Source organism: Carassius carassius, chromosome 49 (assembly GCF_963082965.1).
Source record: "Carassius carassius chromosome 49, fCarCar2.1, whole genome shotgun sequence".
NCBI lineage: Eukaryota > Metazoa > Chordata > Actinopteri > Cypriniformes > Cyprinidae > Carassius > Carassius carassius.
In genome coordinates, this window is record NC_081803.1 from 13,710,602 (window position 1) to 13,728,876 (window position 18,275).

At 42.6% G+C, this 18,275-nt stretch overlaps 1 protein-coding gene across 4 annotated transcripts in view; it reads right to left on the bottom strand.

The window, feature by feature from the left end:
- The window catches only part of LOC132132096 (roundabout homolog 3-like), a 137,333-nt gene extending 119,258 nt beyond the window's left edge, over positions 1–18,075 (bottom strand). For all 4 annotated transcript variants that reach the window (XM_059544347.1, XM_059544346.1, XM_059544350.1 and 1 more), the window contains exon 1: positions 17,916–18,075. In XM_059544347.1, coding sequence (XP_059400330.1) covers positions 17,916–18,072 — 157 coding nt within the window. In that variant the 5' untranslated portion in view covers positions 18,073–18,075. The remainder of the gene's footprint in view (positions 1–17,915) is intronic.
- Positions 18,076–18,275: the final 200 nt, after the last annotated feature.

The window sequence follows — 18,275 nt, forward strand, 5'->3', positions numbered from 1 at the left end:
GGAAGCCGAGCACCCTGCACCAAGCCACCTCATGCCACCGCCTTCAACCATATATTTATTAATAAAAATCCACCCTTCGGGGAACTCACCTGTACCTCCTCGTCGTGTCCTTCTTCACCCCGCCACAACTGTTTATCACGCAACCAAACAGTTTACGTTTTCAGAAGTGCTAATGCATAAGCTGTTTATTACTGAAATCCATTTAATGGGCCAGATTCAGTTATCAAGTAGCTAAGTGCCTTTGTAAATATTCAGTATTCAATATTATATTTGCTAGTTATGCTAAATACCTGACTACCCACTATCCATCAATGTTTGGAAATCTAATTTTGCACCTCACTGAATCCCTTTAGATTCAATCTGTGAATCTAAATATCTCAAAAACATGATATGATAGATGATACACTGTAGAAAACGTGACATTTCTTTTCAAATGCATTCAGGAGTTATGATGCGGTCACATTAACATTTTGAGGGTTAAAAAAAAGATTAATTGTGGAAAGTGTAGTGATGCATGAAGCACTGCTCACAGAAGTGACTTTAAAACCAAGTGAAATCTGCATGGGAAGCATAAACCCATATTTTTGTCACATATTTTTGTACACTAGAACTTTCTGGATCGTTCGTAAACTACTTATAAGTGAAGAATTAGTGCTTTAAACAGCAAAAATTCCGCTGATAGTTTCTCAACTTATTATACACATCATACACATTTTGCTGAGTTGCACTGGAGGATAATCGCATTAAATTAAGTGTGACTAAAAATGACCTTAAGAAAGCGAGTGGGACAAAAAGAGAGCTAGAGAGGGAGGAAGAGCAAGAGAGAGAATGAGTTCACCTAATACACTATAAGAGTGGAATAATGATGAGCTTTGAGCCATCAAATCTCTTTACAGATGTGTGAGGGAATCAGACCAGATCTTATCTCTCTATCTACACATGGGGAGAGGAGAGAAGAGGCACTTTGGTTCACACAGTCATCAGTGGTGACACACTCCTCTCTGCAATCTCTCACACAAACACACAAACACACACCTGATAACGTACTCGGTTACTAAACGTAACCTCGGTTCTCTCTAGAAGAGCGAACGAGTACTGCGTCTTAGCTAAGACGCTACGGGAAAAGTCTCTTTTCACGAAATACTGAAGCAAAAAATTATCCTTAATTTTGTATTTTTGTAAAGCGCATTTGCAGCAGTACACAGCCATAGGCGAGACGGCTAGTTCGCTCATTGGCTTGTTCTGCGGCAACTGCACAGCCTATCGAGCGCTTCGCGCCCTTCTTGCCACTTCCCGCCGAAACGGGTGTGGCCCAACCTATAAAAGGAGCTCGAAAAGGCTGACTCACCTGATTTATTTCATCGCCGAAGCGAACCAGAGTGAATCGTGCGCACGGCAGAGAACGCAGTACTCGTTCGCTCTTCTAGAGAGAACCGAGGTTACGTTTAGTAACCGAGTACGTTCTCTTACGAGAGCTCTCTCGTACTGTGTCTTAGCTAAGACGCTACGGGAACCCAATGTAAAACGCCGTGCGCGCAGGGATCACACATCAATAAAACTGAAGCAACGCCCAGGATTTACAGTGCACAGTCACCTGAGGGACTCACAGAGAGTCCAGGACAGAAAAGGGAAAAATCCCTCCATCCTATATCTAGCAGCATCCGTAGATGCGGCAATATGACATCACACAGCCGAGGCAAGGCCTGATCAATGTGGCAATGCGGGTCTTACGCAATACTGCCCATATAACAGTCGGCAGGGCATAGCGCTCGTGAACTCAGAATTCCCCTCAGGGCCCTGATTCGACTATACCGACAACAGCCTTGCTTGCAAGGCGGGGACCTCCAGGTTATAGAACCTGATAAATGTAGACGGCGAGGCCCAGCCTGCCGCCATACATACATCCTGCAAGGAGATCCCAGTAGACCACGCCCACGACGAGGCGACGCCTCTTGTGGAGTGTGCTCTGATGCCCAACGGGCACTGAAGGCCCCTGGAAGCGTAAGCTAACGCTATGGCGTCAACTATCCATCTGGATAGAGTCTGTCTCGAAACAGCCATTCCCTTGGAACGTCCACCGAACGAGACAAACAGCTTCTCCGTCTGCCGAAAGGCAGCAGAGCGAGACACACAAGCTCTTAAAACCCTGACAGGGCAAAGAAGACTCGAGTCTCCATCGTCCCCTGACACCGGCAGGGCCAACAGGGCAATAACCTGAGCCCGAAACGGTGTGTTGAGGGATTTCGGCACATAACCGTGCCTAGGTTTGAGTATGACCCTTGAGTCATTGGGCCCAAACTCCAAGCACGACTGGCTCACGAAGAGCACGTGCAAATCACCCACACGCTTCACAGAAGCGAGAGCCAACAAGAATACTGTCTTGAACGACAGATGCTGAAGGCTAACCGATTGGATAGGCTCAAAAGGGGGACCCTTCAAGGCCTCCAAAACCGCCGCGAGGTCCCACATAGGGACTGACGGAGGTCTGGGAGGATTCAGCCTCCTAGCTCCTCTGAGGAACCGGATGACTAAATCGTTCCTTCCTATTGACTGACCAGACGCCGTTTCAGAAAACGCCGCGATGGCCGCCACATAAACTTTGAGCGTGGATGGGGCTCTGCCCTTATCCAACAGCTCCTGTAGGAAGGAGAGGACCTCCGTCACCTCACAACTAAGGGGTGAATAACCTCGAGCTGTGCACCAGCTGGAGAACACCGACCACTTCGAGGCATACAGACGTCGTGTCGACGGAGCTCTAGCCTGAGTGATGGTATTTAGCACTCCCACTGCGAGATCAGCAGGTAACCGTTGAGCGCCCACACATGGAGGGACCACAACTCCGGTTGAGGGTGCCAAATCGAGCCCCTGGCCTGCGAGAGGAGGTCCCTCCTCAACGGTACCGGCCACGGGGCGACATCTGCTAACTGCATCAAATCTGGGAACCATGGTTGGTTCTTCCAAAGAGGTGCTACAAGCAGTATTGAACATCTCGTTTCTCTCACCCGTTCTATCACCTGCGGAAGGAGAGAGACGGGAGGGAATGCATAAAGCAGGCAGCACGGTCATCTCCGTTACAGCGCGCTTTCGTTCTTGGAAAAGAACGCGAGGCAGTGAGCGTTTTCGTGGGACGCAAAGAGGTCCACCTCCGCCATGCCAAATCTCTCCCACTACAGCCGGACTGTTTGCGGGTGTAGAGACCATTCGCCCGTAGGAACATTGCCTCTGGACAGCCTGTCTGGACCCAGATTCTGCAGTCCAGGCACATGCACTGCTCTCAGCGAGCGCACGTTGCGCTGAGCCCAAACCAGGAGGCGTTCCGTCAGCCTGCACAGGTTTCGGGACCCGAGACCGCCCTGGCGATTTATGTAGGACACCACGGACATGTTGTCCGCACGGACTACGACGTGGTGATCCTTGATATGGGGACAAAAGCGCGTCAGCGCGTTCTCCACTGCCAGCATTTCCAGGCAGTTGATATGATGGAGCTTTTCCCGTTCTGACCATAGGCCAAAGGACGGTTTGCCTTCGAGCAGCGCTCCCCATCCCGAAGTGGAGGCGTCCCATCCCCAGTGGGCATCGTCACTACATTTATAGCACCATCGGCCGTGGCCGGGACACCAGAAATTACACCTTTTTCGGGAAATATCTGGGTAGCCGTGATAACGGTTTTCGTGTGCAGGCAAGCGGGCAACCGTACAGGCTTGCGCATTGCAAAAAACGCTGAAACAGTCACAATCTCTGGAACTGAAACAGCGGCGCGCTTAGGTGAGAGCCCGGCCACAGCGGAACTCGTACACCGCCGCTTCGATGAAGCAACCATCGTGTGTAGTGCCGACGCAGCGTCATGCAGCATGCGTAGATGGCTTTCCTAGGATGGCTTCGGGGCTCCCGGCCTCACCGTAATCCTCAGCCGCGGTCCCCGCGGCGCGGGGCGACGGCCGGTAGAGCGAGAACGGGGGTCTCGAGCTGCGTTGCTGAAGCTGTTGTGATAACGGCTTTTGTGTGCAGGCAAGCGGGCAACTGTGCAGGCTTGCGCATTGCAGAAAACGCTGAGACAGTCACAATTCCTGGAACTGAAACAGCGGCGCGCTTGGGTGAGAGCTCGGCCACAGCGGAACTCGTACACCTGCGCTTCGATGAAGCAGCCATCGTTAGTAGTGCCGACGCAGCGTCACACAGCAGGCTTTAGATGGCAACACCGCTTTTGCCGCCGTCCAGCAGAGGGCGGACAAAGGTGCGTCGCTATCGCCTGTTCCACCGGCGGAAGTGAGTGGTAGTTCCTGTTTTTAGCATCATCAGTGTGGAGAATGCTAGTGAGACAGACGAACGAGTTCGCGCTGAATATGGAGCGTTCCAAGCCTTCGCCACCTCTTCGTGAAGCACAGGAAGAAATGAGGTGGGCTTTGAGAAGTACGCTCATCCGAAAAGGAAATACCATCCAGCCGGGAACGAGAGGGGGGGCGCTGGTGCAAACCACTCGCGGCCGAGACTCATCGCGGCCAAACACGGGCATTCGCCCCGGCTCCTTCTCGATGTCAGCTCGTCTGCTGGGCTTCTGAGCAAAAGGCACGAGATCCTCGGAGCTCGCCCAGCCCTCACTGCCCGAAGCTAGCAGAGAGAGCGTGTCCTCTTCCCCCGACGCGGCCCTGAGATCGACTTCCTCAGACGACGCGCCGGCAAACAGCGGGCGCTGCCCACCGGGAAGCGATGCGGGGGGGGGGGGGGGGGGTGAAGCAGGGCGAACCGGCGAGCTCGGTTGAGCTGAAGACGGTTCCGGAATCCGCTGGAAGCGATGCTTTTACGGCGCCTCAGCGCAGCGGAGAATGCAGGCTCAGAGAAAAAGGCCAGGCGAGTCCTCAGAGTCACCATGGCAACAGCTCGCAGTGGAGGCATCCGCCGTCAGCGAGCGCGAGCGCTGCATGATCTTCACCCAGGCAGGAGACACAGATGACGTACCGGTCTCCCTCGCTGAGTGGGGCTCTGACGAGCCGCAGGAAGGCATCTTAAAAAAGACGCGAGCTCTTTTACGAGTGTGTGTCGCAGGGCGAACACACACACACACATAAAGAACAACTTGGATATAACAGAATTGAAAGGATATAGGCGCCGGATAGCGCAGCAGGAACGGCAGTGGAAGGCGGCGATGCCAGCAGCTTCAGAATGGCTCGTCCAGCTGATGTGCTTTCTCAGACGGCGCTTGCTTCCTCCGTGATCAAGCGATGCGTGAGCTTCCCTGAAGACATGAAAAATCAGGTGAGTCAGCCTTTTCGAGCTCCTTTTATAGGTTGGGCCACACCCGTTTCGGCGGGAAGTGGCAAGAAGGGCGCGTCTGATGTTGCATCAGCCCGCGCTCGATAGGCTGTGCAGTTGCCGCAGAACAAGCCAATGAGCGAACGAGCCGTCTCGCCTATGGCTGTGTACTGCTGCAAATGCGCTTTAGAAAAATACAAAATTAAGGATAATTTTTTGCTTCAGTATTTCGTGAAAAGAGACTTTTCCCGTAGCGTCTTAGCTAAGACGCAGTACGAGAGAGCTCTCGTAAGAGAACCGTCTTCCATTCAGTGGACTGCTGGGGTTGAATCCTTCATGTCCGGTATTAGCACTGTAATTGGCCACCGCAGGAGGCTAATGTGGACTCTCAAAGGTGCAGGACAATGAAAGAATTAGATATTATTCCCCTGCAACAATTCTTCATAAGAAAATCCTAACCTGTCGTGATATCCAGAACCATAGAAACCCACTTCTGCTTCATTTACGAGCATGAACAAATAAACATAGTTTTATAAATGTTCTTTAATTTATCTTTGTAGACACATCTTTACAAAACAGTCCTTACAGTCCTATTAAATTAAATACAGTGAAAATATTTCTGAAAGTTCTGGGAAACTTCAAGTTGTAAAATGTTTTAAGAATATTGTTCATACTATTGGTACAATATTGGTCATACATAAATTATAAGAACATTTATATAACATTTATGTTTTCCTCATTATACAAATGTCCTGCTAATGCTATCCTTCAAAGTTTCAATAAATGAGCTCTAGAGCCAACAAGTGTTGTCTTCTACAATCAGTGAGTGAGCGCCACCAATGAAGTACAAGCGGCTTTCCCAGAACCTCATTTTTTTGTTCCTTTGTTGTGGAACAAGCTTCCAACCTCTACCCTATATGCTGAAACCACTGAAACCTCCAAGAAACAGCTAAAGGTAAATAATCATGGAACAACACCCATAATCTATATATATATATATATCAATTATGTCATCTTTATTTTATTTTATTTTCTATCTTGACAGGTCCACTTACCATTTATTTTCATTTTATGGAAAAGAGTGACATGAGGGTGAGTAAATTTAAGAGAGTTAAAGTGAAGCTGACATACTGTAGATGGTTTTCTAAAGATTAAAAATGGGATCAAACCTTCTTGAATCTTTTTAAGAGTGATAACTAAATGTGTATGCTGTACGCGTCTCAAAACCGCTCTAGAACACAATATCCCAGGCCTTTCCAGGTGAGCTATCGAAGCTCTCCCAGAGGTGATACAGCTGGACTACATTTGATCCAACCTTTTCCCCGAATCCAACTTTCATTTAATCCTCCCTGCCTTCTTGTTTCAATCCCTCCCACCCTACTTTCAGCGTCCTCTGGCAAAATGACTAGTCGAGATTCTCTCACACGTTCCTCTCCAAACACTTGGCCACTCCACCCTGCCGCTGCTATGGCAACGTGTGCTCCCTGTGCGATTCAGAGCCGGGTCACTCTCAGCCAGGGAAATCAGACTAATAAATAGCTTTATGCTAATGTCCAGGGCGGCCAGAGAGTGTAGCTGCCAATCCTAATACACTTATTAAATTTCGATCAGATGCTGGGACACAGAGGGCATCTCTGCCGGCTTCTGCCCGTTCTGACGCCATCACCCTCTCTTTCTCACCCACTTGAAGACTTTATTTGCACTTTCCTCTTGAATTGTTGATTGTGGATCTGGTCGCTTTGAGCTGAATAGATTCTTTTCTGAATCAGGTACTCAAGCTCCCTCTGCCCTGTACTTGATTTGCACTCCAGCATTCTGGGTAAAGTGTACTATTCTCTCTCTCTCTCTCTCTCTCTCTCTCTTTCACTGTGAGGATGCTGTAAAGCTAAAGGTTTTCCCACAATCCTCCACGCTGAGGATCTCAAAGGTTCTCTGCAGTATCACAGAGACTGAATACTAATCAAGCGTTCCACCAACACTGTTATCTTCCTCAGGTGAACACACCCTTTCTTTAAACAATCAACTACAGTCCATTATAGTCAAATTATGAGTGGGTGGTTGCTAGGGTGTTCTAACTGACTGCTAGGATGTTATAGGTGATTACTAGGATATTCCTGGTTGACTTAGGATGTTAACAGCATAAACAGTGCAAGTAAGAGCAACGTTTAATACTTAGGGTTAAGGGTTAAGGGTTAAGTATGAGCAATAGTGATTGCGAAGCTTCCCGTAGCAAACACAACTAAAAATCCACCGAAACAGTAAGAAAAAAAATTTGCACCACAGTCAAATAGATCATGTTAACCTGTCACTGTTCTTTTGACAGCTCTTCTGTATTATTATTATTTGAAAATGTATTAATTAATTTGAAACCACAGATCAGCTGCAAACTAGTGGCAAACTAGTGTTCATGCAGTTTTTATGACCTCATATTAATTAAGAGCCTACCTGCAAATTTTCAACTTTGAAAATTCATTTGTCACACAGCAAAAGCAACTGCAAAAAGCTAAACTGTGACTAAAAATGGTAAAATCTTCAAAGAAATGGTCACAAAAAAATATTCACCTTCTTTTACACACATTTTCCTAACATAAAAAACAACGTACTTTTCAATACACATTTCTGTTATTATAAATTAAACTATTATATTTAATGATGTTTCAGACACACAAGCAGACATCTTTAACAATATTTCATCATTTGCTTTGATTTATGGCTGAGGGTTTTAAAAATTAAGAGTATGCATCACCATCAATGTAATATCATAAAAGCTTACCTAAATTTAATTTATCAATCATGGACTCTAATCTGTCACTCTGTGACACAGCTCAAAGTGTAATTATTCAGCAGCACAGCAGGTGAAGATTAAGTTACTGTTGTTGTTTACACTTGCTGTTATCTCAGATCTGCAGTTGTCCTTAGAGTGATTTAATAGAGACATGTTACAATGAATGGCACAGCACAGCCTTTCACACATTATTACACAATATACAGTGTGTGTGTGTGTGTGTGCGTACGTGTGTGTGTGTGTGTGTGTGTGTGTGTGTGTGTGTGTGTGTGTGTGTGTGTGTGTGTGTGTGTGTGTGTGTGTGTGTGTGTGTGTGTGTGTGTGTGTGTGAAGTGTGTGCAAGCACCCAAGCAGGACTGACACTGCTTCCCTCTAACGACTTAATTATAGTTTAAGTGTGAAATACACATTGATTGGCTTGGACGAGGTTCACTGCAGGCATCGCCTCTCAACAGACTGAGAGAAAGATTCATCCATCCTGTCCGCTCTCTCTAATCAGTGGGCTCTTAGCGATACAAGTTAATCAATCAATATCCACTGGAATCACATCCTGACAAAGACTAACATAGCATAATGGTGAAAAATCCACAGCCATAAATCATAGCGTATTATATAAATAAATATATATATATATATATATATATATATATATATATATATATATATATATATATATATATATATATATATATATATATATAAATTCATGTTCATTATTATGAATTGGAAAAATTATTCTATTCTTAAACAAAATCCCTTTCTGCATATTGACTGTCTTTGTATACATGCTAGAATCTATCAAAAAACTTTAGACAAGTTATGGGATATTAAATGCTTTCATTAATCTGACAAGCCATTTACTCATTAAAGTCAAATTATTTCTACTAATCTTCCAAAAAGAACATCTAATTTGTTAAAACCGCTTGTGCAAATCAGTGTGCCTGCATGAATATTCATGATGATTATTGTCCGTACGGTCTGCAGTAGCACAGACAATGGAAAAAGAACACACATACTAGTAAAAATAAAATTGTATAGCTTGAATGTAAGTCGCTTTGGATAAAAGCGCCTGCTATATGCAGAAATGTAATATAAATGTAAAAACTAGCCCATTGGAAATGTGCATGCAAATGCATCTCATTCTATATGTCCACCCATTTATCTCTGTAAACAATAGTTTTATCACGCATAAATGCATGTGATTTTAATGTTAATGAATGTATGCAAATGTAAGTGTGTGCCTGCATGAGTGAACTTATGCACATCTGTGTGTATGCACACGAAGCTCTCCATAATGGCTGGAGGAATCACACTCATTTGCATAAGAAAGCAGAGGGGCAGATGTGTAGGGTTACGGACTGGACCGCTCAGCTGCAGGCAGAATAGACTTCTGTCATTGACTTGTCTCAGACAGAGAGAAATAAATGAACTCAGTGCTATGTAACGATGAGAAGGAGGGTTTGGGGTCATGACCCCTCTCTCTCCCTGACCCCTCCGTCATCCAGTGAACCCCACACTTTCATTGACTTCACGCCTACTTGATTTTCCCCCAAAGGAATGACACCGCATTCATTTCGGCTCACAGCTGAACTACTCTGTCACAAATAAATTGATTCAATGTACAGTGCTATAATTGAAATATCTAATACATTTTGAGGGATTTTCATTCAAGGCGATGTAATGGTATCAGCATAAAGTGTGTAATATAGTCAGAGATAGAAAAAAATATTCATTGCTACACTGCTAGGTTGATTGACAGGTTAATATTTATAAAACAGGACAGGATCGTTGTCATCAATCATGCCTGAGGTGTGTAATTTTGCACTTAGAAGCACACAAACCTACATTCTAAATATTAATTAAATAAAGTCTGATTCTACTACTTTTAGTTATTAATTATGTAGTGCATTAATTAAATTTAAATCGTATGGCACGTACATTTAACACGAGGTTGCTTAATTAAATATGGTTATCTACATCTATTTCCTTCTTCAAGTACATGTCTGCAATACCCTACTTATAATCATACTGCTGAAGCAGTTGAGAAGGTTAATTTTGAAGTCATTTACATATGCATGTGAACACCACTGGGTTGCCAGGTCTTTGGAGAACCCGCCTTCCCTGCGCTAGTCACCTTCACACATGCAGATGGAGTCGGTGACTGATTTCCATGCACATTTTGATATGTACATAACTCTGCATATCATCCGGAGCCTCAGGGGCTATAAAAACCCTGGATTAGCTTGTCAGCGACAGGGAGGAGTTGTGGAGGGTATAGAGTGAATAAGTTTGTGTCTGATTACAGTTTTTTCTGATTGCTTAAGCACATTTTTTGTAACTATTGGCTATTGGCTTTTTCACACAAATAAGAAAACCTTTCACCTAATTATCAAAACATAGTTCTCTTGCAAAAGGGAACACAGCTAGATTAACTCTTCACACCTTCGTAAAAATTGTGTTTTCGTATCAAACAGTAAACACAAGCCATCATCTACTAAGCACACAATGTGCCAACTTCACACTGATGGTATGAATACAAAACACACCTGGCTTTTGCTTTCTCTGTGTACAGACGTCAATTTGAGGTCATACTTTTGTCATAGTGTCATGTAAACATACAAGGATCCAAACTTTAAGTATTGGTGTTTTTTTTACACTCATCAAAACCAAGACAAGGTCAGAACACAAAATAGACAATCAGCCTACATCATGTCGTCTTTCAGGGTCCGGCCACAAAATTTCGTCCACATGGCATGCGATATCCTCCAGTCCAAGGCACCGGGGTAAATATCTCCTTGAATGCCGTATCCAGGCCTGACATGATGCCTGGTCAATATCTCCACATGCCTCCTCCATTGCCTGTAAAAGGGCTACCTGTTGATGAGGATGACGGTCGTACACTTTCCAGCGCCAGGCAGAGAAGAACTCCTCGATGGGATTTAAGAATGGAGAGTATGGAGGGAGGTTGAGTGCCATGAAGGATGGGTGGTCTGTAAACCAGTTGCAGACCAAAGCAGCCCTATGGAAACTAACATTGTCCCATATGATGACATATCGGGTATGCTCTGGTCTCTGAACAGTGAGCATGTCATGTAAGGTGTCCAGGAATGCAATAATGTGTGCAGTGTTGTATGGGCCTATGGTTGCATGATGGTGAACAACACCATTTTGGCTTATAGCTGCACACATGGTTATGTTACCACCACGTTGTCCTGGGACATTGATGATGGCACGGTGTCCAGTAATGTTCCTGCCATGTCTCCTGGTTAAAACCGGCCTCATCTACAAAAAGTAGCTCATGTCCCATGGCATCTGCTTCTAGTTCCATCACTCTCTGGACAAGACAAAACAAATGCAACACATCAGGCCCATGCACAGCACTACAGTATGCACTTCCAAATCCAGAACCAATGACACTATAGCTTATCTGCACATAGTCATATCGCAGTTGCTTTACACGTTCTGTGTTTCTCTCGAAAGGAACTCTGTAAATTTGCTTCATTCTTATTCTGTGGCGCGCAAGTACACGACTTAGTGCAGAAATGCTTACACTGTGTATATTTTGAAAGATGGTGTCATTATCTATTATGCGCTGCTGTATTCCGCACAGTCTTATTGCATTATTGGCAATCACCATGTTCACTATATGGGTCTCTTGCTCTGGAGTAAACATTCTTCCTCTGCCCCCAACATCTGGACATCTACCAATTCTGTAAAGTAACAATTTCAGTATTTTTGCATGTATGGTACTGTTGTGTTTCTCATTAGAGTATGGCAGTGCTACAAAGTACTTACCGATTCTCATTTCAAAATGCCCTAATGATGCTTGCCACAGTGTAGTGGCTCAAATTAGGCTGAACCCGTTGGCCAGCTTCCCTCAGGGTCATCCCATGGTTGATGACACGGTCCACTATTGTAGCTCTGATGTCATCAGTTATTCTATTTCTTACTCTTCTTACCCTTCCTCTTTCCCCCCCTCATCCTCTTCTTGCTCCTCCTTGTCCTCTTCCTCTAACTTCCTCTAACCCTCTCGCTTCTTCACCTCCACGTCCTCTTCCTCCAACCTCTTCACCTCCACGTGCTCTCCCTCGGCCTCCTCAGATTCTCACTCTTCTCACTCTTACTGCTCCTTCCATTGTACTCCACACAGACAGCTTACCTGTGGCTTATTATTTATAGTGCTTAGCCTGATTGCAAAGTGCACTAATTATCTAAAACAGTTTTCACATGTGAAAGTGTGCCAGACAGGTGGCAAAATAGTGTTAATGATAGCCATACATGTGTATAATTTTGCTGGAGTGTGTTGGAAATTTGGTAATTGAGTGTAAGCAGTGAGTTGTGTTTAAAGTTCTGCAAAAAGAGTGTTGTGCAGTGAATTGTGCTACAGTTTTGCAAAGTGTGTGTTACGAAATTGCAAACTGAGTGCATAGCAGTGTTTGTGCTTTTAGTTTTGCAAACTCAGTGGGTGGTTTTGCTATACGTATTAATAGTTTTAGAAATTGTGCTACAAGAATCACGATTAGCGCTTAAGCATTCAGAAAAAACTGTAAGCTTGAGGGAGCTCATCTGTCCGCCCAGGAGCAGAAATGACAGTCATTTGCTACTACATGACACACTGCTCCTCACAATGTTATTCATAGCCTGACACTCTGAAGGACTGATGTAGGGGAGAGAAATCGCTTGAAATAATGTGAGAGGGAGAGACAGATGGAGAGACATATAGATTAGGTGGAAGGAGAGAAGCAGTGTGTGATGAATACAATTATGTCCATGGATAGATAGATAGATAGATAGATAGATAGATAGATAGATAGATAGATAGATAGATAGATAGATAGATAGATAGATAGATAGATAGATAGATAGATAGATAGTCTCTTTATCTGATAATATTTTATCTTCCTTTGCTGATCTAAAGCTTGACCAACTGAACTGTCTCAGGCTGCAGTGAAAATGTCAGATTTAATCACTGGTGGTTGAGGAGTTAACCTCTGTCGCATTAAAAATGTGTGTGTGTGTGTCTCAGCTCATATGATTAGTGTGTTAATGATGGTGGAAACCTTTGGAATGGGCACAGATGTGGGGCTGATTTGCATTCCAGGTTGTATTATGAATAAACATAGCTGGATGTGTGTCCATGCTGTTCCATTTATATTGCATATCTTACAGTTGAGGAGGGAGGTGTTAAGATTTTATTTGCTGATAAACTGTAGCACAATGGACCTGTCACAGTGAAAACCATTCACTTGTAATAAGTGCTAAAAGTAACAAAAACATGTTCTCTATGTGTACTAGAAACCATCTTTCTATAATTGCATTGGATAAACGTGATTGTGTGGATATGAACCACTTGTTTGCTTTTACTCTGGCAGTTCAATGCAAAACTCAATACCAAAATCTTCTAATGAACAAACACTGTAGGAATTTATAACTGTCATGAATCCAGAACATTCCTGTAATTCACACAAGGGTCTAGCACAGGTGAATAAGTACTGTAACTGGGTCAATCCTTTTCATAATTTACAACGGTAAATTGGTTCCTATCCATCTTTACTGATTTTAAGATTTGTTAACAATTTACTAATGTGAATGAATAATTGGATTAACAACTTCAAAACATATGTATACATAAACCTCCTTTACAAAAATGCACCATGGTAAACAGTTTTGTTGTTGTTGTTGTTTTTATTTTCTTATTTCATCTAGTGGCATTTTTTTTTTTTTGGTGACAATATCAATCTTTTATTAGGCTGGGATAAAATTATTTTATCCCAGTTATTCATTCACACATCAGAATGTTGGCAAATCTGGACATGAATGAAGAAGAACAAGCACTAAGGCATGATAAATATAGGAGGTTTGCAGCCCTAAAGATGCCTTATTTAAGCCCGGAGGGACTAAAAGACCCATGAGATGAGAGCGGGCTGAGCCCACTTGACCTCTCTGAGCACAGGAACACATACATTATCACAGCGGGATTAAAACACGACCCCGTTACCCTCAACAATAACACAGCCAATTAGAGAACATGGGATCAGCCCCCTACTGTGATATGGATTAATAATGGGCAAAAATAGAAAAGGAAAAGGAAAAAAATATACAGCTCTTCTGTGCTGCATCATTGTGTAGACACAGCTACATGAAATGACTTTATAAAGTGTAAATACAAAATGATGTATATATAATAAAGTACAGCGCATTATGGAAGTGCTGACTCGGCTCTGATTGAATCAAACCTGCTAAATTATACTCCCTCAGATATACAGTACGTTTGCGAACAAACTAATAGAGATTTATAAAGTGAGAGAACGGCCTGTCACTGCCTCTGACACACTGAAACCGAGTGGCCTCATTAAAATGTGTATATCAGACCCATTCATACACTCAAAGCATAATAGGAAGCTGCATTGACGTGAAAGCACAGGAATCCATTGGAAACCTTGCAACCACCTCAGGTGCAATGCGCTTCCTCATATGGCAAAACTCATTTGCTGTCACTGTTTATTGTAGATTCATGAATTTATACTCATTGTCAGATTAGTCACTGAAATAAGATATCATGACAGGCTGGATTGTCACCGAAAAAGTGTCAATTACCATTCTGAAAAACAGAAAACTTTACACAAACCAAATCAAAGGGGTCTGGACTTTCATTCCAGATAGAGCTGGGACTAAAACACAAAGGACACTTTTGCAATCAAAAGCACTAAATATGACAATTGAAATGGCAGAACAGAAAACATAAATGAAGTTGTTTCATCTTCAACTAAAAAGACAGAGTCACACTGGTTAGCGATGCATTATACATTTGAAAAATTGCATTAAGAACAATTGTTTATTTAGCATTTTTTATTGCATACAATACATAACATCAGATATTTTTTCAGACATGTCTAGAAAATGAATGGACATGCACAAAGGGAGTGAAAGGCTCATAAGGTGAGGGCAATACAACAACAACTTTTTTACACCTTATTGATAAAACATACCATTCTCGGCAAAAAAATCCAGATGCAGACACATTGGTCAGCTATGCATTACCACAAGAGTCCTATAGACACTGTCTCTGTGAATTCACCATTACTTCCTGGATTAGTTATCAGGCACTATTGATTTTCCCTGTCTTCAATTAGTTGAGAGGACTGGCAGCCGGCTTAGTACTCATTTAATAGAAATCAGCACATCGTATTGGTGAACGCAGTGGACAAACTCACTGGCGATCAACACAGACATGAAACATACAAAGACAGAAGTGCAGTATCAGGTCTTATCTCTTTATTTACTCATAAGCACGTATACACACACACACACACACACACACACACACACACAAGTACCTAGATACTCACACATTAGCCCAAAGCATTTCCTGAAGCTATTAGATCAAGTACTATATTCATTTTAAGAAAATTATAAAAATACTAGTGCAAAATGAATACTGAAAATGATAGGGAATTTAGTGCAAAATGTATTTACACAATGACAGCATATTCAGAAAGTTCTCAATAAGCTCATAAAACACGGGAGGCCAAACAGACACAGCATGATGCAAAATTCAAATTCATATCTGTCAGCAGACGGGAAGGTGCTGCCCAGAGCTGGGCAGTGTGTTCAAGTGTGTTTTGTGCTTTCAATCAGTGCAGTGTTGGCAGTGTTTGGGGAAAAGGACAGGGGAAGTATTGGTTTTGATCATGTAGCATCCAAACTCCCTCTCTCACACACACACACACACTCCGCGCAGAGGGAGCAGAGGTCTCAATGGTGCTACAGTCTCAGTATTATAATTTCTCACTAAATCAGATAACACAAGCTGTGATAAGCTTCTTTTCAAAGGTACATTTCAAAAGCAAATTTACCTCCTACATGACCATCTCAGGGGAAACAAATCTCTTTCTTTTCTTCTCTCTCTGTCAATCTCTCTCTCTTTCTCACTCTCCCATCCACATAGCAGCTGTGAATGAAACTGTACACTGACACGGAGCAAGGAGTCTAGAGCACATTAAGTTAACCATCAGCATATGAAGAGGAGTGAAAGAGACACAACATGGAAGCGAGAGGGGTGGAAATGGAAAAAAAAAATCTGAAAAAGAAAAAATGTTAAAGTTGGGAAGATAGTCGAAGGAAGGAAAGAATGATGAAAAGAAGTAAATAAAAGAATGAAGGGGGAAAAAAGGAAGAGAGTGTCTAAAGGAAGGAAAATGATGGATGGATGGAAAGAAAGAAAGAAAAGATGGATAGACGGATGGATGAAAAGAAAGGAAGGAAGGGATGATGGATGGTTGGATGGATGGAAAGAAAGAAAGGATGGATGAAAAGAAAGGAAGGAAGGATGGAAGGATGGATGGATGGATGGATGGATGGATGGATGGATGGATGGAAGAAAGAAAGAAAGAAAGAAGAATGACGGATGAATCAAGGAAAGGAAAGGAAAGGAAAGGAAAGGAAAGGAAAGGTTTTCTTAACAAAAGACAGGCATGAGAATGATAGCTGATGGAACAGACAGCATGTGAGAAGACAGTAAGTGAGTGAGTCAGTCTGTCAGCTGAGCTCCAGCACAGAAAGAGAGTTTGAGAGATGGAGAAAATAACCTAAGCGTGATAAGAATGAATGGAGACGTGTGTTTAGGAAGTATGTGCTATTGATCTCAACACTGCCACATGCATCGTGAAAGCTCATTAAACGGGCATCAAAGTAAAATAACCTCCTCCTAATTACCTTAACACATACTCACACAGCTCTCTGTCATTACCTCCACTGAGCAGAACTCCACAGCGGGAGATTCCCATTACACACACTGCTTAAAGACACTCTCACACTCTGTGACAATGGAGGAAATGCACCCATACAGATTCACCACATCATTCATGTATAGAAAGCTTCTATAAGGGACAACTACATTTCAACAGGACTTTTCAAATCAGATCGTCAAGGCACAGCTGGTCAGAACAATTTGAGGGATTCAATATTCTTCTTATTTAATATTCTGTGCAGATCTTCAGCTGGATCCATGATCAATTGATTAGAAAAATAAGTGAATCATCCCATCAATATTGAGCCACACTGAGTATGTTTGGCTGATTATGGTTGAGAAACTAAAGACCATGAAAACTTCAGACAAATTCAATGAATCAAATCAATCATTTCAAGCCCAAATTCTTACCTGATAACTTTCTTGTATAATATACTGTAGGTCTATTGAAATCAAATTTGCTCCAAAAGTGGAAGATCAATTCAAATATCTCAGAAACTAGCTAGCACATTCATTCTAAAATAAAACATGATATAATTTGATAACTTTTTCTTATACCTACAGTAATTAAAAAAGCTACTCATCTGATACACATAACTTGTACAACATAAAGCAAACTTTTCTCAGATGACCTGAGAAACGTTAGATCTCAGCTGCACAGTGATACATAATACATCAATCTCAGACTGAAAGTTATATCTCAGAATAAAAAAAAATCTTTTTTTAAATTTACAATAAGGCTCTATTTAACACAAACTAATAATAAACAAAACTTTCCTACCATTTATTTAATTTGGCCAGGTGTCAGTTAAAACATTTTAACATTAATAGATGTATTTCTACATTACTTAATGCTTGAATATATATTAATAAAATTTGGCACACATATAAATACGTACATGAATACATATAAATATATATTTATTTACATCAAAAATATGAATATTGCTAAATCAACCTAAAAACGAATTTATATCACCAAAACTACTTTAAATCAGGTAGAAATATCTCTGTACGTAATAACTGCAGGTTACCAATACAGTTGTCCTTATTGTAAAGTGTTGCCATTATCATAACTAGACTCTTTTAACTCTACATTAAAACAACGAAAAGAAGAAAGATAGCCCTTACCATTGAGACCAGTGAAGTTAGCCCAGTCCAGCAGAGATGAGTTGAATGATGGGATAGAGGAGATGTTGAAGAACAGATCGGTTCCGTTGGTGGCATCACGGATGGTATCGGTGAACAGATTCATCTGTAGAAACGTCTTTATCAGGTAGCGCAGCATCTCTGCTGTAGCTGCGGAGGGATGTGGCCCCTCTTTCTTTTTATGTGCTCTTCTGTCCCTCCTGTAATGTGTTTGACAGTCCTCTCGTTCTAAGAGTGAGGCTGAGAGAAGAGGTTAGAGTTCCTCACTCTTCAAAGTCTCATTTCCTCAATTCAGTCCTATTGGAAACAATCAGATGTTGTAGGAAAATTACAATAAAAGTC